Here is a 21,277-nt window from a genome sequence, read left to right on the forward strand (position 1 = left end):
AAAATGCATAAAAATTCCTGCAAAAGAATAGCTAGTGAAAACTTTGGAAAAAAATGTTAGGGATTCTTTCATGCATTTTAAGATGAAGAGCTGGAGGAGTTCTCGAAGGAAAATCCCGGAAAAATCCTGTGGAAATTTCAAACTACTTTGCATAAGAAAATCTTGAAAGGACTGTAGCAATGTTTCTAGAGAATTTTCCCTACGGATTTTTTAGTATTTTGCTGGAAGATTCATATCTAACGCAATTGTGCTTTTTTAATTGAAACTTTTCAGGCATAACTCAAAAAAATATCAAAATAATCTTTGAAGAATTTGTGTTTGTTCAAAAAGTTCTACTATTTTCATACACGATTCCAACATTTGACTGCTCTTGGGATGTTATCTGTATTATTCAAATAACGCCCTGAGGGTTGCTGTTGGGTGGGTGTATGCATCGATATCTGTGGGAATACTTTAAGGAATACTTGATAAAAAAGGTGGACGAAAGTTCTGGCAAAACGTCTTTAAATTCACTTTCAGAGAGCAGAAGAATTGAACAAAATGCGTGAAAAATCAGCATTAAGGTAAAATTCACAAAAAAAAGAAATCAAAAAATCAAACAAAATGAACCACGTTGATTGATGAATAAAACATTTTTATCATATTTTCTATTCTTTGAATTCTTTCGAAGTTTAATTTTAAGAAGAACAGAAGCAGTTCAAGAAAAAATAAAAGGGTATTGGTTCCCTTATTAAGCATGTGGCTCCCATTTTCATCCTACGAAAAACAAAGGATTGAAGCGCTGTTTGTTTTATTTCTTATTTTTGTATTTTTTGTTAGAAGTGAGCACCCATGTAAACACAATGAACGGAATTAATCGGTGCCGTAATCGCTTGTTTTCGAATAAGATGAATATGGGAGCGTGAGATTACTGATGGCACACATACCCTATTTTAGCAGTTATTGAAATCCGGGACTTTTCCGGGACACTTTACAATGCGGGACGGCTGGCATGAATGCGGGACTGTCCCGCACAATCCGGGACGTCTGGTCACTTTAAATTAACCTTTTTACACAGCTAGTTGCGTTCGGTAGTTTTTACCGAAATCTCAACTGCTGAGCGTTCGGCATTGGTTTTTTTTAACGAAATCCTGTAAAAAAAGACCAAATTTCGGCAAAATGTTATCGTTTATCTGTCAAATTTTAACGAAGTTCGGTAAATGTCACCGATGTCGACTGATTTTTGGATGGAGATTCCGATTATGGAATAATCTGGATACCCCTAAAGAACCCAATTTCGTTAAAAAAATTAACGGCTGAGATTTTGGTAAAATATTACTGAAATCGGTGATTTTTTTTCAAGTACTTATAACAAAAGACACCCGAGCAAAGTTTTATGCATGGTTGGTTATATGACAACTTCCCAAGCAAGAAATTGAGATGATGTCGAATAAGAAACCTAATTTCTAATCAGAATAAAAGCTAGCTTTTTTCTCGTAAACTTTCCCACTATTCAACCACTACTGTGGAGCTGTGAAGATATCCAGCCGCCGGGCCGCCGCTGACGAGTGGTTCATTCATTAAAAACCTGCATCCCGTGCTGTCAGTTTGATTCGCTCTCACCACCTCACTGTCAGCACCGACGACGAACCACATGTGAATCACGCACACTCCCGCAAGCTGGGAGCGATCTTCGCTCGCAATGTTTTGTCACACAACAGAGATGCAGGGCCGCCCCATGAATGAATCTTTTGTGGTGTGCGAGGGTGCTGATGTCACCGGTACCGTTACGATGCTGTGGCGGACCCGCCGGATCGTACGGTCTTTACGTCATCAGCTGATGTGGGATAGCGAGTGCTGGGCGGACCTGAGAATGATAGTCCTTGCAAGGGTACGGTCGCTCTCGCTCTCCGCGGTTCTCTGATGGTCCGTCGATGTGTTTTGTCTCGCCGCGGCTCCATCGTTCGTACGTGCATCTGTCAGTTAGTTGTCAAAATTCAGTGTGGAGAGAGGTGGTGTGAAAACGAGAAAAGCCTGTGTCCATTGCAGCAGACCTTCGACGACGGGAAGAAAAAAGTCACAAAAGTGGTCAATTTTGAGCCCCAAAGGATGATAGATTCCGCAAGAAATCGGTCCGGTTGTGTTGTACGCGGTGGGGTCTATTAAATCGAGTTAGATTCGGAGGCTTATCGCATCATTCCGGTGCAGGATTTGAGGATCTGAGATTTTGTCTCGCGAGGATTTTTTTTCTGCTCACCATCACACCAACTAGCGAAAAGCAGCAGCAGCAGCAGCTCAAGAAGTGTGTAGGGTGAAAAAGTTGTTAGTGGCCTACTCTCAGATGTGCTAGTGCGGAATTATTGTTGTTTCGAAATTGTCGGAATTTTTACGTGCCGTGGTAAATATTGTGAGTTTCGGGACGAGAATGGGCATGCTGTGAGAGTTGTATTTTTGAATGAATTACGACTGCAATTTTGTGTTTAATCACACGCTAACGAGGGTTTGTTTACGGCAGAAGAGCCTACATGCAAATTTCTACCCTAGAGGAGTGACAAAAGTGTTCCGAGAGTCGATACCTAGAAGCAAGCAATAGCAACAACAGTAGCAGCAACATAAGCCTGAAGGAAGATCTCGGATGGTTTTGCGTGTGAGAAAAGAGGACGTCTCTCGGGTGTCGTGCCACCGTGCTGCGTTCGTCGTCGTCGTTTAGTGTGTGTTATTGGAAGATCGCAAAACAAGAAAATGTGAGCTCTCGAAAATACACGGCGCAGCAGACTGTGAACATTTTGATGACCTCCGGTGGAACGTTAGAAGAGCAATACTCCTGCAGAATTGTTGTCCCAAGGATTCTCATCTATAGATGATCTTATTGCTGGCAAAATTTACAGGATATTCGGGCAAAATTGTTGATAAAAGGTAGGACTGTTTTTCCTTTTGTTAGTTGTATATTGTGGATGTTAGAGGTTCCCAATTGAGTAGATGTTATAGGAAAGCTGAATTTTCCTCGAAAAAAATTATCTAACTGTTTTAAGTTAGTTTGCAAAATGATAAAAATACTTCGAAAGTACAATTTGACAACAGTTATTAGCAACATTGACAGCAGCAGTTTGATTGCCTTCTTCCACGTAATCTGTAACCACTGATGTAAATAAGAAAATTTGTTTCTTCTGGTGAATGTAGCAGATCCAACCTGGATCGTCGCTCGAAAACTCCGAGTGCTTGCAGGTCCTCCTCGAGCATGGTCCATGTCTCGTGCCCGTAGAGGACCACCGGTCTTTATTAGCGTTTTTTACATGGTGCATTTGGTGCGTGGGTGAATCTTTTTCGACCGCAATTTCTTCTGGAGCCCGTAGTAGCTCCGACTTCCGCTGATGATGCGCCTCCGAATTTCACGGCTCACGTTGTTGTCAGCCGTCAGTAAGGGTCCGAGGTAGACGAATTCCTCTACCACCTCGAAAGTATCCCCGTCTATCGTAACATTACTACCCAGACGGATCCGGTCGTGTTCGGTTCCGCCTACCAGCATGTACTTTGTTTTTGAGGCATTCACCACCAGTGACCTTTGCTGCTTCGCGTTTCAGGCGGGTGTACAGCTCTGCCACCGTTCCAAATGCTCTGACAATAATGTCCATGTCGTCCGCAAAGCACACAAATTGACCGGATTTTGTGAAAATCGTTCCGCGGCTGTTGAGCCCGGCTCGTCGCATCACACCTTCCAGAGTGATGTTGAAGAGTAGACATGAGAGTCCGTCACCTTGTCGCAGTGTGAGATTCGAATGAACTAGATAGTTCACTCGAAACCCTTACGCAGTTTTGCACACCGTCCATCGTTGCTTTAATCAGTCTAGTCAGCTTCCCAGGAAAGCCGTTTTCGTCCATGATTCTCCATAGCTCTGCGCGGTCGATACTGTCGTATGCAGCTTTGAAGTCGATGAACAGGTGATGCGTTGGGACCTGGTATTCACGGCATTTCTGGAGAATTTGCCGTACGGTAAAGATCTGGTCCGTTGTCGACCGTCTTTATCCCTGCATATTTCGGCTCTCGGCACGAAGCCGTTGCGGGATGCGTTGAGCTTCTGATAGAACTTCCGTGTTTCTTGGGAACGGCACAGCAGTTTCAAATCTTCACACTCCGCTTCTTCCAGGCGGCGCTTTTTCTCCCGAAAGAGGCGGGTCTGCTGTTTCCGCTTCTGTTAGTAACATTCCACGTTCTTTCGAGTCCCTTGCTGCAGCATTACCGCCCTCGCTGCATTCTTCTCCTCCAAAACCGTTCTGCACTCTTCGTCGCACCATTCGTTTCGTCGATTCCGTTCCACGTACCCGATGGTGCTCTCGGCTGCGTCGTTGATGGCTGCTTTCACTGTACTCCAGCAGTCCTCTAGAGGGGCCTCATCGAGCTCGCCCTCGTCTGGCAACGCGGCCTCGAGATTCTGCGCGTATGCTGAGAAGACATCCGGTTGTTTCAGTCGCTCTAGGTTGTACCGTGGCGGTCGCCGGTACCGTACATTGTTGATGACGGAAAGTTTTGGGCGCAGTTTCACCATCACCAGATAGTGGTCGGAGTCGATGTTGGCGCCACGACATCGATAATGTCAGAGAAGTGTCGTCCGTCAATCAGAACGTGGTCGATTTGAGATTCCGTCTGCTGTGGTGATCTCCAGGTGTAATGATAAGGGAGGCTGTGTTGGAAAAAGGTGCTACGTATGGCCATATTTTTGGAGGCGGCTAAATCAATGAGTCGTAGGCCGTTTTTAAGAAATATTTTTTTTAAGGATCTCTTAAGTGAGAAAAAATACTCTAATTTGATGCTGTTTGAGCATAACATTGGAAACTGTGTCGTTTTCTCCATTTATTGTCTTTTTAACAGCGCAGTTTTCCAAAGTTTTGCTCAAACAGCATCAAATAGAATCATAACACCCATGCTTTTTGTACCATTCCCTTGCAGAAACGGATAATTCACCTCCTCACCATACTATAATTCAGCCAGTGGCGTCGCGTAACCTCACTTTTTACCTGTGCACCAAGTATAAATTCTTGAATTTTTTGTACAAATTTGCTTGTAATAATTAGAAAGTGACAAGAATAGCTGATTTCACTCATTTCTATTTCGATTTTGATCATAAGTACCCTGCAATTGCAAGTTTTAGGGCCGGTGCACAGGTAAAAAGTGAGGTTACGCGACGCCACTGAATTCAGCTCATTACTACAAATCTGGTGGAGAATTTTATTCGATTAGTTTATGTTACAAAAGCTTTTGGCAAACCTTCATGAGCTTCTAATATCCCTACATATACAATAAAACCAACTTGCTTAAAATCTGTTCCCCTTCTTTCAATTTCACCGCATAGCATTTAATATACATACCATATTACGTCTGTATAATAGCTGTTAAGTAAAGAGGGGAGGAGGGGGTTTAAGTTCGACACAATTTTTATTAGGTATGTAATATTTGAAAGATTCCAAGGAAGTTAGGGAAATGTTCTTTACGGGGAGATATTTCGGGCTGACCGAGAATCGAACACAGACGCGTTTATCATTATTCAGCAGTCTTACTCGTTAAAGTTATATGTATGTATTATATTTATCTATTGAAATTGGTTTTAATTTCACTTTGAATGCGAACCGTGGCCACAGAATGTTTGGGAACCCCCTGCGCTCGGCCTAATGTTGAATGAGAGATTTCTCTTTTGGATCGTCGTCGTTTTCGTTTGTCTGCTCTGTTGTTCGATTGGTGAGCGAACTTCACTCTTACCACTAACCGTGTGTGTGCGGTGGCATCCGCTGTCAAAAAAGTTGCAATCCATTGTGGTGGCTGGCAGTAAAGAAAGTAAGTTTTGTTTTGGATCGGTTCCAACAACAGTAGTGCTGCTTCTATCAGACAAACCATGGTCGTGAGCAGTGAAGACTGCCTTCGATCGTCTGTCGATAGACATATGCGAAGGACGAGCGCATGTGAGTGAGCGACTTGCCACAGTAGAAGTCCCATTGACAATGTTTAATGTGCCATCGATATCGATGACGGACGGATGGAGTCCGATGTCTGGTACGCCAGTCTAGTTTGACGATCTCGGTCGTGACGTATTTTTAGGGCATTCACTCTTCTGTCGAATGAGTTTGGAATACACGCTAAAACTGCTCAGCACTAAAATGTGTAAGACCTACTCATAAGTGCATAATTTCCAGACCACACAAAAATGTGTGACAGTTACACATTCTCAAAAAACAGCTCGTACACTCGTCTAGATGCGAAATGTTGATTTCTTTTTGTTTTCCAAGGTCACTAGTAAACTTAGCTAGATTGGCGTACACAAATTTTTGCGAATTTAACGATTTTGCGGACACTGGAGCTGATTTTACAAATGTGCAAGGGTTACACATTTTTGGTGTAGTCTGGAAATTATGCACTTTAGTGCTGAGCGGCGTTAGCGTGTAGTAGGTCATCACATGTTCCTTAACTGGGTTCAATGTCACCGTTTGACAGTGCGAGGACAGTGTTACCAATGAATGATATTACATGAGAAACCCATTGTGAAAACTGACCCCTTCTTTCCCACACTGATGAAATTCTAAATATTGTATACTTTTGTCGCACACATATTTTATCATTTGTTTTAAACATAATTTATTGATTATTATCAAAAACTATTTATTATATGAAGGTATTTGTTGAAATTACAATTAAAGGTTCTTGATAGAAGTTGAAAAGAAGTTCCTAGCACTTCAAACTTTTAGCGAAGTTCTTGGGAAAATATTTCAACGACATTCATTACGGAAACATCGAGAAAATGTTTGGAGTGTTCATTGAACATATGTATTGCAGGTAAATTTATGGTATTCAGATCTGCGATATTTCATGAAATTAATAATGGAATTTGATGGTTTTCACACACGAACCATGAATTATAGCATGTTTTTGCAAAATAGTCATCAAATAGTTCTTCAGACATTATTTGAGTATTATAAGTATAAAGTACTTACTCGGATACGTATTTTAGAACATGAATCTACGCCTGCACTGGAATGGGTCCTGCGGTCTTTGTTATTTACTAAATATCTGACGAAACATTTGAAAAGGGTATATTTGCTTTGTGTAAACAAACATGTTTCTGCCTCAGTAGGATCTATCTGCATCCCCACCCACGCACATCAATATCATTAACTTTCCTAATGCATCATTTTGAGAACAGCTCGCTGACGTAGTGTACGGTTGGGTTCAACAATTACTCTAAAGCACTAGGAGGGTTAACAGATAGCTTGACGATCGCTCTTTCTGATAAGGGTGCATATAGGCCCTATAAAGACATAATCATGTTTGTTTACGCAAAGTAGATGTGCCCTTTTCAAGGTGTTACGTAAGATATTACCTTCGTCTGTTGTTCTTCCAACATCCTTGCTACGTGACCAGCCAAATTCAGGCAGCTTCAACGTCCAAGTCTCGAGGTCGTATAGAACTACCGGTAGGATCAGTGTCTTATATACCGTGAATTTCATCTTAGTGTGCAAATTACTGGTTACGGAGGCCGTAGAAAGCCCTATTCGCAGCTGCAAGACACCTTTTCACCTCGCGGGTAACATCATTATCGCACGTCACTAGAGTTCGGAGGTTCACAAATTCTTCCACTAGGGTAGAAATCTACTTAGTCATATGCGCTAACTCCCGTCATATCAGACGGGAAACAGCCACTAATTACAGATATTCCAACTTACCTTTGTCAATGGCTCATCAGATGGAAGCAAAAAGTTGTAGACTGTCAATCACCAGCCTCTGTAGCACTGGAAATCGAATAATTACTCGAAATTTCACGTTTCACTTTCACTCCACGTACAAGTTGTTTTTTTTTTCTCGTTGTTTGTACGGCGAAGGCAACTGCGCCAAAGCAGCAGTTAGCCGAATTGTCCTTCATCACCGTTCAATTTTCAATTCGCAAGCTTCAATTTTCAATTCGCAATTTGTGGCACTTCAAAGTTGGATTTGACTGCTGCAGAATGCAGCAAAAGCTGTTCAATTAATTGAATAAATCACTTAGATTTGGTCAGTAAAATGTAAACAACAACTTGTCTTCGTCTAGCGAGAATGCAAGCAAATGTGTGCGTGGATTTTCTGCATACGAAACATCGTATTTCACAACCACAGTGAAAGATTGCTTCATTGCACTGTGATGGTGTATTATAATCTGGTAGACAAATACAGGTACTCTTCGATATAACGTACACTATTTATTCCCCAATTTGCGCAGGGTCAAAAGCCTAATGCTGCACCAAAACATTGATTTGAGTGATTTCGTAGTTTATCTGGGAGTTAATACGCTAGGTAACGCTAACCGTACGGCTACGAGGCTCCATAAGTTCCACTTCGCAGGCTTCGCACTGACGAGCAAGTTACCTTCCAGGTCATTGCACATGACAAAAGACGGCGCTGTTATTCTCCACACACCATTGACAGCTTCGTAAAATTTCTGCATATTATTTGGTTCCATGCTGTTTTGCGCCTCAATAATGACACTATTCGTAATGCTTTTTCTTCCTGCTACGTATTATTTTCTCGATTGTTCTTGCTTCCTTGTACCGATCTCTATTCTGCCAGGTACTAGACACTAACATCAGGCTTCTGGCAACGTTCTTTTCATCCGTTACCTTTTGGCACTTCTTATCGAATCAACTGTTTCAGGGTCGTTTTTGAACAGAATCAATACTTTCCCGGGCACTGTTGTGCCCACTGCTCCGTGGATATATTCCCAAAGATTGTTCAGGTTTTCATTCATCTGCCACACATTCTGCTACCAAGCGCTGGATATTGAAGCGCAACGGTAGCTGAATTCTTGAGTTCGCCCGCTTGCTGACGAACTTGGTGACGAATCTTACAGACCAATAAGATAGTGATCAAAGTCTTTGGCCCTCTGAAGGCTCTCACATCAATGTCATCCGAAATTTGTCGATCGTCCAACGATATAATTGCAAGTTTCGCCTGACATTGATGACAAAGACCGACAGCTAAGTGTTGTGTGCTTCTGATTTCAGCTAGATTGAGGAGGTACGCGTCCCGACTGTCTTTGTATAGCGTCAGCTAGTGTTAGCGTAAGCGTTGCAACCAGGCCCCTGGCATCAATGAAATTAATCGTAGCCAACATCTAACTGCCTTATACTCATATTCGTGCAAATTGAAACGAGCGTGTAATCAACAAACGCAGCTTTTGTTTGATGTTGTGAGCCACACACGAAATCACATTCGCAATGCGTGTTTGTTGGGTTGCTTTATTCAACAAATCGCATGCTCCTCTTACCGTACATTAATATTAAAGCGATTAATTAAACACTTCAATTTTGTGATCATAAGCGTTGGAAAAAATGATTCCAAAAACTGATCAACAAACCAAAATAAACGTTAAACAAAAAATTGTTGATGTTTTCGCATTTGACAGTGGACGCTATTTTTTAGTGCCCAGGACATCCTGTCTACCATGATTCCAATGCATATAGGGCGTGTCAGGGGCCTGGTTGTAACGGTACACTTCGTAGATACTGACAGCATTATTTTTTCTTTAAAAATTCAGACGACCTTAAATTGATTACGTTCCGATATGTCGGTTGTGTCTAGTCTAGAACATCAAAAACAGCTGGGGAAGATTTGTCGATCAATTTTAAATCAAAGAGAAAATCGACGAAGAAAAATCGATCATTGTAGTTGCTGCTTAGCGTGAGATATATCAAATAAGTCTCAGATATCTGTAATGTCTACCTACTGCTGGTGGTTGTTTTCTTGTTTGTACATGTACTGCCCATGATCGCATAATTGTCCCATATGAATACGAAACCCAGCAAATATGGGACTGATATGCGATCATGGGTAGTGTAGGTCTAGGTACCTAAAGTCTTAACTAATATTAAATAGACTCTCCGTGTTACTGTACTACTAGTAATGCTATTGTTCTTTAGCAATGATGACCGAATCGTTCACTTTGTGCTGAATTGGGTTTTTAAATTTTGAAAAATGTATTGATTTTTTCGATTATTTACAAAAGAGCACCTTTTTCTAAGCCACTATGATTTTTTTCAGATTTTTAGAACTTTGTTTTGGTACCCAAAATCAATTTAAAAAAGATTTATTGAAATCACCTTTTGAAAGCTGGGCAACTGTTTGACAGCTGCGCCCAGTACAAACTGCGACGAGGGGTGATTCGACAAATCGCTCCCATACAAACTTCAAATTGATTTTTCAATAGGTTCGCGGGCACTAAAATTCAAGAAAATTTGGATTTCGGCTCAGCTTGACATGCAGATTCAGAATATCTTTTATCTGTATTAACGAGATTTTTAGCCCTAGGCTAGTTCATCTCGGGACCCACGCTTTACTTCCCTTCCGAAGGAAGAACTCACATTTTGCAAGTTTGTCGGGAGTGGGATTCGATCCCAGGTCCTCGGCGTGATAGTCAAGTGTTCTAACCATCACACCAGGTCCGCTCCACCTCAACACCATTAAAGAAGCCAATAGACGTGTTTTTTTTGTATTATTGACGTTAAATTTCCATGTTGTGAAATTGTTTTCCTTAATAATTTCTGATTGGCTTGCCCATTACATTGTAGCAATGTTTAAATTAGGTATTGGACAAGATTGTTCTTTCAAGTGATTCAGGATATATTTTTTTATTAAAATTTTCTCAAAAGAGAAGGACTGTACTGTAGTGTCTATCTACCGGTAATAGTATTATTGGTTGTACCTAGTAGATGTAGGTACCTAAACTGCTAAATTAAATCTCTGTGCTATAAATACTGGTGTTCTTAGAATGACGGGTAACAGACCACACGAGCTTCAAACGCGTACCTAACATCTGCTTATACTTCATTTGCAGTACCAAAAAAATACATAATAAAATAACAGAAAAACTTTTGATAATTGAACGAAGGATTCGACCCAACGTATGTAAATTTTATCAGGTTTTTCTTTTTATCAATATATACCTTTTAAGGCTTCCAAATATAAAACAACAATCAAACATTTTATATTTTCGTCAACTAACTATTAATAATTATTGTATATTTTTCTTTGCAGATCTTATCGTGAAATGTCGTCATACTTTATCGCTTAATTGAGTCCTACTGAACAGTTCCGAAGACTGTATACACTATTGTGAATGTATAAGTCAACAGAATCCCTGTATAAACCACAATGCAAAGATTGGAGGCGGCATCATGTCAAGAAGCAGATGTAAGTATAAATTAATCTATTGTTCGAGAATAGCAACAGTAACTTCACATTTTCACGCAGTACATGTTGAATGATGCCTACTGTAAACTGAGAAAGTCTCCGTCGAGGCCGCCTACGCTGTTGATCGATCCGTCGCCGCAGTATCCGAGTCTACCTAGTCCTATCCTGAATGACAGTACTCCGCTGTTTAACACCAGTAGCAGTAGTAGTGCAACGAGTCCGCTGCCATCATCGTCGTCCTATGCGACCCTGAGCGGGATCCACTCAACCTCGCCACCAGCGACGCTCCTGGCAACGCCCTCCTCGTTATCGGTGTCATCGTTCCTTGGCCCGGGAGGGAGCAGTTCATCTTCCCAGCTTCTCAAGTCTTCTCTATCAAGTGGCCCCTCGGGGAGCAGCTTATCGTTAAGCAATCATCACCATCATCACATCGATAAGAGGGGAGCAACTGATTCCGGCTACGTCAGTAGTTCCCCGTCAAAGAAATCGAAACTATCTTCCTCGGCCGGATCGTTGACAGCTTCAGGGTCTTCATCAATCAACAGCTCTTCCACAGGTGCTAGTAATTTCACCGGTAGCGGCAGTCACCAGCAACATCATCATCACCATCAACAGTACCACCATCAGGGCAATAGCAGCAACAGCAATTATGGACCGGCGGGGTCACCTCAGCAAACCGGTGCCGGAAGCTCTGGTGGTTCGGCATCGACTGGTGGGAGCTCGAACCCTACCGGCAGGTTTAACATACATGACAAACTTAGGGAATTGTATCTTGAATTACTAGCTGAGGACAATACTGAAAGTAATAGGGTAAGTGAAGACCATTTTATTCGATGTATCCATTGTTTAACGTTCTGTTTTAATTCAACAGCTAAACTTAAGAAATACTTCATTTCTGCTGGATAAACTGGTGTTGCGAGAGAATCTTAACACGCTGATCATAAATCTCTACCCCGGCAATAAAGGATATTCGTTGGCATTTAGGAGAGGAACTGAACAAACTAACGATGGAGGGCGAAATGTAAGTACTAATACAAACTCTTGTGCCTCTGAAATCAATCCCGATGCAATAACAAACGAGAATTTTTCTTTTCGGTTGTAAGATCTCAAAAAGTGGTGCTATATCGTCGGATCGGGCCGGATCACCCTCGATGGGGGCGCCGGCCACAATGGATATCAACTCGGAGCAACTGCAGGAAACTATTCGGTGGCCGTACGAAGAGGAGGAATTGCTCGAATGTATCGACCGGGAAGAGATCCCACTCGTGCTGGTGGACATGTTCGAGAGCAAATGTCCCGGCTTGTTCTACTCGGGCTGTGTGATTGCGGAGATCCGGGACTACCGGCAGTCGTTTCCGATCTTTACCTGTGATACGTACCATGTGTTGCTAAAACCAACCAATCAGGTAGGAATTGGTTATACCATTTCGTATAAACAAATTTGCCAATATTTATTCGATATTACAGACTCTACTGGCCGACGTGAACCTAATAACGGCGGAAGGGGAATGGAGTCCGGAAGAGAAAATCGCTCTCGAAAGTCAATTGGTGCTGGCAACGGCGGAACCGTTATGTCTAGACCCAAACCCTGAGGTAGGAATTATGGCCATTAATCAGCAGCATCGTCGTCACATCTTCAACACGACACCAATCCGAAGGCAGGCGAAAAAGTTCTCCCAGGTCGCCATAAATCGTAAGAGGAAAACAGATCAGTTTACTCACAGCTTTGGACTGGAGCTGAGCGATTTCATGACAAAATACCGAGCCAAGCCACGCCAGTACACGGCGAGCAAGCGAAGTGTGGTCAGCTTTACACTGCCGAAGAAGCCTTCCGACGTAACGCCAACGATGAAGGTGCCAAGTCTCGACCTACCGGAACTGGCCCCGCCAACGGAGGTGAATGTGGAAAAGTTCGCTCGAAAATACGACGGGCCAAAGGAAAGTCGAGACTGCATTCCGCAGCTGATCGAAGAGTATATATTGGAAACGGATCGAGTGGTTAGTCGAGGGGACACTAGAATATACCATATAAAGCTGTCGATTTTCCAACGACCTTCCAATTCGGAATACTTAGGCGAGCTGTACGTGGATAGAGATTACCATGAGAACGAGCGAAACGGAGAAGCATGCCAATTTACCCTTGGAACGAGAGCACATGCTCATCGGTATATACAACAATTTACGGAAATATTCACGGAAGAAGGGAGAAAGTCGGTTAAAATTACACACCTGGTGCCAGGACAGGTGCCAAAGGTGCTTCATACGGCTGGAATGCGAGAACAGAGCGTTCAACAGCAACAGCAACAACAGCAGCAGCAGCAGCAGCATCAACAGCAACAACAACAACAGCAGCAGCAACAGCAGGCAATCCAACAGCAACAGGCTCAAATTCAACAACAAATTACCCAAATCCAGCAACAATTACAGTCGCATCCGACGCATGCTTTAATTACTCGATTGCAAGCTACCAATCCTGCTTTGGTATCACAAATAGCATCAGCTGGTGGTAACATAACGATAAATACTACCAATCCAGGTTCTTTGCCTGGTAACCAACAGCAAATCCAAGTTCATCAGCAGCAACAACCACAACAACAGCAAATCACCCAACAGCAAATCATAACTGCTGGGCCGTCCACAAATATCATCACCATCGGTGGTGCGACGTTGCAACAGCAACATCAGCAACCCCAACAACAGCAAATTCACATTCAACAGCAACAGCAGCAACTTCCAAATCCTCTGCAGCAACAGCTGGTCGCCACCAGCGCTGGTCATCAGCAAATCTTTACCACCTGTGATACCACCAGCAATGCAGTACAGCAATCCACCGGCACCACAATTACTCTGCAACAGCAGCAGCAGCAACAACAACAACATGTACAGCAAATTCAAGCACAGCAACATCAGCCCCAGCAACAAACGTTAAGTCTCAGCAACGGTTCGCTCCTGTTGGTGCAACCTTCGGGTCAAATATCGAACCTTACTACCGCCAATGCTGGTACTCACCAAACAACTGCAGGTGCTAGTGGCAACGTTGCCACTGGAACGCAAAACATCCAAGGCTTTACTTTTACCTCAGCTCCACAAACTGCCACTATCATCAATCAGGGCGGTGCCACTGGCACTGCTACAGCTACTGGAAATCGAGTCCCCTTGCTAGTGAGACTTGAGAACAAAGCTTCGCAACATCTTCAACAACAGCAGCAGCAGCAACAACAACAGCAGCAAACTCAGCATGTTCAATCGCAGCAGCAAAACCAGAGCACGGCTACCACTATTCATACGAACAATCCGGAAATCAACGCAATTGCTCTCAGCATCATGAACTCAGCTAATCAATTCAGACAGCAGCAACAACAACAACAGCAGCAGCAGCAGCAACAACAGCAACAGCAGCAGCAACAACAACAGCAACTTGTCAAGTCTAACTCGAATGCTGCCATAATTAGTCTGCTGAACAGTGCTCCTGCTGCGATGACAAATTCATCTGTGTTGAACAGCGGTTTGACTATTCCGGTTGGGAAAACTACTGCGGAGTTGCATCAGCAGCAGCAACAGCTTAATCAGCAGCAACAGCAACAACAACACACTATCCATCACCATCAAGTCACTGGAACCACAACGATATCGAGCAGCGCAGCCGCAGCTTTGTTCAACAGCGTTGGTGGACGAAAAATACAGATACAGCAACAACCGGGAGGTCAACGGATACTGAACCACACGAATCTGATTGCCGTGAGTAGCAACCCAACGGGCGGAAGTCTTGGCCAAGCCCAGCTGATAAACATTCAGCCTGCTGCGGGCACAAATACCAGCAACGACCAGCAGCAGCAGGTTGTTCACCATCAGCAGCAGCAACAGGTTCAGCAGATTGGCCAAGTCCAGCCTTCTAATATTCGGGTTACAATGTCAGCGCTGGCGTCCCAATTGGCATCGCCTCCGGCAATTCTGACCACTTCAAATCTTCCCCAAAGCTTTAACGTAGTAACAGCTTCCGGCAATGCAGCTGTCACTGGCCAAAATTTTACCAATGCAGCCAACAATACTACCAGTAAATTGATAATCAATAGTACAAATCAACGAATACTGAACATCAACACAAACAACGCGAACAACTCAAGCGCAGCGGCCGCCGTTGCTGCTGCTCTGGGGATCAGGCGAGTAAGTGGAGCTACCACTGATGGAAGCGGTGGCATCCAGCTGCAGATACAAGGGGCGGATGGTATTCGACGGATTGCGACTGGCACCGGCAATGACATCCAACTCCAGATACAGGGTATATCATCGCCGGGAAGTGACCATTCCAATGCTTCCTCATCGGCATCGGTAAATGTCGCTCCCGGGGCTGGTCCCAACGGTGGCACTAATGTCGGAACAACAGCAGCCGGGGGAACCGGAAACATAATATTCAACAATATGTCAGGTTTAAGTGCTTTACTAGCAACCACTTCTCCATCTCCTCAACAACAAACCGCGGCCGTGGCGCCAGTCGTGGACAATGGCACGACGCTCGGCGCCTCCAACCTAGGCAGTAGCAATAGCAGTAGCAACAATAATAATAATAATTCAGCATTAATCGAAAGACTGACTTCATCTAGTAATATAAACCTAACTAATAACCTCCCGACTGCGAGTCCCGGTCTGCAGTTCACGATACCATCGCCCAAAACGCCCCAACAATCTCAGCAATCTCAGCAACACCTGCAAATCCAGTCACCATCATCGTCATCGATATCACCGCTTTCTAGTCCTCCACCAACGGTGACCCTTCATCCGCAACAACAACAACAGCAGCAGCAGCAACAACAACAACAACAACAGTCACAACAGCAGCAAATCCAGCAGCAACAACATCACCATCAGCCCCAGCAAACGACGGTCAATCTGCAGGGACTGAACTTTGCCAGTCTGCACGGTGCGATGACGTCGATTCCGGGGCTGCAGAACGTTCAGGTATATTTATTTGTATTTCAGCTATAGCGACTTTATGAATTGTAAAGTTTTTTTCGGGTTCTTTTTACTTCGAAAACCTATTTTAAAATTATCGGTCAAGTTTCACAACGCAAAGCTTCCCTAACAATTTCAAGCTTCCTCGGGCACCCTCAAGTCTCACTAAGCAGTATCACAAAACCTTCTGAGCCTGTTTTTGACTGTAATCATGTAACATTGTCTTGCTAAAGTTTACAGCCTGTATTTACAGAGCATGAGCATGAATGCCATGAAGAGCATGTGCGACTAATACGACGATGTCTCGTTTCTCTGCTCAGCAACTCTTAACCACAGAGAAACAGACGTCACACTCTCATCGCTTCACATCGATCACATTTTTAACGGGTAATTCAAATATTCAGTAGTAGGTCGATTGGCCACTCGCTGCGCTGGTATCGTTTTTGCTCCTGTTTGACGTTTGCTCAGTACCGCCATCTAGTGGCAGCCCGGCCAAGCACAGTACATTTAGCATTGGCCGGTCATGTTTTCGTAAAGATGTTTTTTAATGAAGTTTGTTCTAAGTGTTACGTCTGTTTCTCTGTGTCTTAACCTTCCTCGTGCATTATCTAAAGTTCAACACGCTGAGGTAGTGTACGCTCAGTGTGCCTGTGTGGCTCATAGCGAGCCCAATGCATGACAAGGGTTAAGGAGAAACTTCAGAGAAAACAAACATGGCTGCCACAATGGCCGACTTGGTCCCCTACTCGCGTTTTCAAGAGCACCAATCTTGAAAATTCGTAAACAAATGCGCTCGATTTGGAAAAACTGCATCTTTTTGCAAGTGAGCAAAGCCAGATAAACAAGTGCGGCTTGGTTTAATGCTTCTTTCGTCAGATTTGTGCCTCTAAAGTTTGTATGCAAAACTGCAAAGGGATTTCTTGATGTTTCACCTTAAACAAGACTCAAATTGTAATGCTGAGCAACTGGATATGTTCAGTAACCATTTAGATTCTGTTGTATCGGGCAAATCGTCGCTGTTTTATGCCACACGCAGAAAAATATATATTAAATTCAAAAATAAACGACTTTGAAATAAAGAAAAATAATCATTGATCCACGGCCTAAGTGCGATTTTCATTGAATCAATGACTTCCGAGTATTTGCTTCAAAGCACTTTTGTTTTTGTTTTTAAGTCGAGCTTTCGTTCGCCGGATCGTAAATTCAAAGTATAATAATATTTGATTCTAATATTTTATTTATTTGAAACAAATACATCACTACTTTATTTTAAAAGCATTTATTTTTTGAAACAAAAACACATATTTTAGAATTAAAGTCAAAATATATTTGTTTTAAAAATAATATTTTTTGATAGTAATATTTTTCTAAAAGATCTTCAAATATTTAACCTGCTTGGACTGAATATGATCTAATAACTACTGAGAGCATGTGATCGTCATGCTCTCATTAATTATAAGATCATATTCAGTCCAAGCAGATAATCCAATAACAAATCAAAATACTTTTAGGAAACAATATTCTTATACATATTCTCATAATTTCATAATATTTGATGGTGAAGTAAGTTGCTGTACAGTTGCCCTTTGTTATTGTCGTCGCGGTTGAAACCCGAAGTATCCCCACACGCGACAATCTATTATGTCGATATTTCTTAAAATCCATGCGTAAAACCCAACGTCGGACGTAGCAAATTCGGCGTAAGGTCTTGGAGAGTGGCGGAAGATTCTAAGAAAAAAAGTTCCATCGATAAAAAAAAATCTGGTGAAAAGCAACAGGTGCTTACCAGGCCTTTCTCTATTCGTTAATGTGGCAGATGCGCTTCATATATTCATCTAGGAACGGCTACAGTATTAGGTCCTTAGCTTCCTTGCATCTGGAAGAAATTAAATGTTTTTCAATTTTTCAATTAAATAATAAGTTTCACATTATCTTACTTACCTGTGAAGGCTTTCACTATAATATCCGACTATAATAACAACAAACCAAACAGTTTCAATGCGTTTTACGTTTCTAAATCACACGTACCAAGCATCACAACTAACGATCTCTTCTACAATTTCGTTCACCGAATCAGTTTTATTTTTATTTTTTCTGACAATAGAAACAAAATGACGGCAGACTCACTTGAGCAAAAAACCTACATTTATTTCAAAGTAGCAATTTTTTTGAATCACAGACACAACGACTTCGTTTCTAATAAACTTATTTTAGAATCAAAGTTGTTTAGTATTAGAATCGAATATTAATTTGCTTTGTTTCAAAAAAAGTATTGAATTTGAATCAAAGTTGTAATGTATTTGATTCAAATATGCGATATTTTTCTGCGTGCACACGTCATATTACAAGGAATCTCTGCATATTCTTTTCACCCATACATTATTGTACTTTGAATATCAGAAGGACGGATGCATAAATGATTAGTGCCAGTTCTTCCAGATTTCCAGTTGCATTCACAGTATATGCTGAAGATTCAGGTTTCTTTAGTCAATTTCACTTAGTTAAAGTAATTAGAAATGCAATTGTGTAAAACCGAACGACATAACTTGTAATTTTTGTGGATATGAAGGATATGAAAGTATGTCAAAAATACTATCATGAAAATCCATCTTGGCATCACCGGTGTTCAGTCAAGATTAAAACGAATTCTGTACATGTTTCTTACAGGTTCAAATACCAGGATTAGCCCAGCCAATATCACTATCGCTGTCTTCTGCTCCGTCCACGGGATCATCGGCTGCTAGTGTACTGAATGCGGCAAACAATGCTGCCGCTGGCGGTAGCACAGGTCATCATCAAACCACTAGCTTATTGGTGTCCGTGCCGGTGTCAAACGCCGGTGCCGGAGGTAATCAGTTGAATTCCTTGAATGCCGTCGGAAACGCAGGTACGACCCCAGGCGTCTCAGGAACCGCTACCGTGGGTAATGCAGCTGCCAATATACTCGGTGCAAACTCCCAAACCACCACCCAAACGGTGGTGCTTGCCAACCCTCAAACCAGTGTTGGCGGATCTAGTCTGCTCTCTTTGCCAATTGGTAAGTTGTACGGAAGAATACAGCGCAATGGTGGTTCTAATGTCGACTGTCATACTGCAGCTCAAATCGTGACTTCCGGTATGAAAGGCTTAGGCCAGCAAAGCATACGTGCTGCTACACCGTTGACGGTGAACACCGGACAACCGGGTCAGCAAATACAGTTACTAAACATCAGCCAGCGAGCGCGCAGTGGACAACTTCCGGTGGTTTCATCCGTTACTACTCCAATTACGGCCAAGCAGATTGCAGCGCGTGTAGCAGCACAGCAACGCAGCATGACCGGGTCAACGCTAAAAATAGCCACTCCAATTACAGGTATGTCTTATGCAAATACTAATGACAGCCATTTCCACGTCTTACCATTTTTCTTCAACAGCCACACATCACAACCAGCAATTGGGTCAAACGCTGAATGTAACGACGAATGCTGCCCCGAACCAACTTGTGATGACCACCAAACAACTTCATCTAAAGCTTCAACAACAACAGCAACAACACATTCAGCAGCAGCAGCAACAACAACAGCAAGCTCAACAAATCATAACCACAGCAAATCAACCCGCCGCTACTCAGATCCATATCCAGCAACATCAACAGCTTGCTCAGGCTCAACAACAACTGCAGCAACAAGTCCAAGTTCAGCAACAGCAGCAGCAACAACAGCAGGCACAGCAAATAACTATCAACAATAGTGTCGTATCGTCGCTTCCTCTGCCCACCATCACTCCGCCGCCACAGCTAACGCACCATCAGAGTGTGGTCAACGCTCTAGCGAGCAAACATCGGCGGAGATCGGCCGCCGACTTGAATAAGTAAGCTCACACTTCCTCCGACTGTTGAAGAGTAAGTTGATTCTTCATTAATCCCACATTACATGGAACAGCAGTAACGCGCTTCTCACCTTAGTCAACTCCAACACACACACCCCCCCCCCCCCTCCCAGATCGATGAATAGAATGTAAGAACAAATTTGCTTCCGGTTCCTTTCGACCCGACTGTCAATGCGGTAGATCCGCTTGGTGGCACGGAAGGTTAGCACTCTTATGGAGAAATCAACGTTCGTATTTGTGTACAACAAGTGAACGCTGTTTTCTTATTTTAATTAGTTTTATGTAATATATAATGGTCGAGAATTTTTAGGTTTTCTATGATTTTTATACACATTTAGTCATTCATGAAGAAACATGTTGTTTGTGCGAAACGAATAAAGTTATAAGAAAGTTAGCATGACTGCTATGTTGAGTAAATAGCTTTGGATTTTTTATATTGGACTTTCGAATTCTTTGTATGCTATTTCGCCCTTCGCGATGAAAAGGTTCGGTGACACTAGTTGTAGAGCCACGAAGTCATGTTGTTCTAAACCAATTTAATTTCTGTAAAAGACTAATTTTTCGCTTTTTGAATTGAAACTTATAGTGGACTATCTACATTCAGAAAAGTGGGGTCACAATCTATTTGCCATATTTTTTTTTTCTTAGAAAATCTTTTCACTATTTTTTATTTAAAACTCTTGTTTTTGGTAATAGTCCCTGGGAATTAAAATCTGGGAAATAGTTTTCAGGGGTATAATGTTCTGGCGATAATGCTTATGTCGTCCAAAAAGCACACAAATTGACTGGATTTCGTGAAAATCGTGCTCCGGCTCAACGGTTTGTCGCATCACCTTCCAGAGCGAAGAAAGTACATCATCTTGTCGTAATCCCCGTCAAGATTCGAATGAGCTGGATGGTTCGCTTGAAACCTTCACGCAGTTTTTCACACCGCCCATCGTTGCTTTGAGTAGTCTAGTCAGCTTCCCGGGAAAACTGTTCTAGTCCAGCTCCGTGCGGTCGATACTGTCGTATACTGCTTTGAAGTCGATGCACATGCGATGTGTTGGGCCCACATTCCATACGGTGAAGATCTGGTCCATTGTCGACCGGCCGTCGATGAAGCCGGCTTGATAACTTCCTACAATCTCATTTGTTTTAGGTGGCAGACGACGGACACGGAAGATGACCTGGGATAGCACTTTGTAATCAGAATTCAAAATGGTGATCGCTTTGAAGTTTTCACATTCCAAATGGTCGTCTTTTTGTGACTTACTTACGTTACCGGTCAGAATAAGG

The 21,277-nt window shown here is 42.6% G+C and overlaps 1 protein-coding gene across 3 annotated transcripts; it reads left to right on the top strand.

Annotated features, from left to right (window-relative positions):
• Positions 1–1,379: 1,379 nt before the first annotated feature.
• On the top strand, positions 1,380–20,099 carry LOC109426021 (polyhomeotic-proximal chromatin protein). 3 transcript variants are annotated; one of them, XM_062843982.1, is made up of 9 exons: positions 1,381–2,895; positions 11,027–11,182; positions 11,243–11,992; positions 12,054–12,203; positions 12,286–12,588; positions 12,650–16,138; positions 18,800–19,169; positions 19,230–19,484; positions 19,546–20,099. In XM_062843982.1, the coding sequence occupies exons 2-9, from the start codon at positions 11,144–11,146 to the stop codon at positions 19,983–19,985; spliced, it is 5,796 nt and encodes a 1,931-aa protein (XP_062699966.1). In that variant the 5' UTR covers positions 1,381–2,895; positions 11,027–11,143; the 3' UTR covers positions 19,986–20,099. The 3 variants fall into 3 exon arrangements, with proteins under 3 accessions (XP_062699964.1, XP_062699966.1, XP_062699965.1); XM_062843980.1 differs by having other exon boundaries at positions 1,380–2,895; positions 18,800–19,484; XM_062843981.1 differs by lacking the exon at positions 1,381–2,895 and adding an exon at positions 5,570–5,806 and having other exon boundaries at positions 18,800–19,484.
• Positions 20,100–21,277: the final 1,178 nt, after the last annotated feature.

Source organism: Aedes albopictus, unplaced genomic scaffold, assembly GCF_035046485.1.
Source record: "Aedes albopictus strain Foshan unplaced genomic scaffold, AalbF5 HiC_scaffold_688, whole genome shotgun sequence".
NCBI lineage: Eukaryota > Metazoa > Arthropoda > Insecta > Diptera > Culicidae > Aedes > Aedes albopictus.

Excerpts from the sequence above, each read along its gene's own strand:
- LOC109426021 (XM_062843980.1), top strand. The coding sequence starts at position 11,144 with ATGCAAAGATTGGAGGCGGCATCATGTCAAGAAGCAGAT. Across the intron at positions 12,204-12,285 it reads CTAACGATGGAGGGCGAAAT|ATCTCAAAAAGTGGTGCTAT; the intron begins GTAAGTACTAAT and ends TTCGGTTGTAAG. Across the intron at positions 12,589-12,649 it reads TGCTAAAACCAACCAATCAG|ACTCTACTGGCCGACGTGAA; the intron begins GTAGGAATTGGT and ends TCGATATTACAG.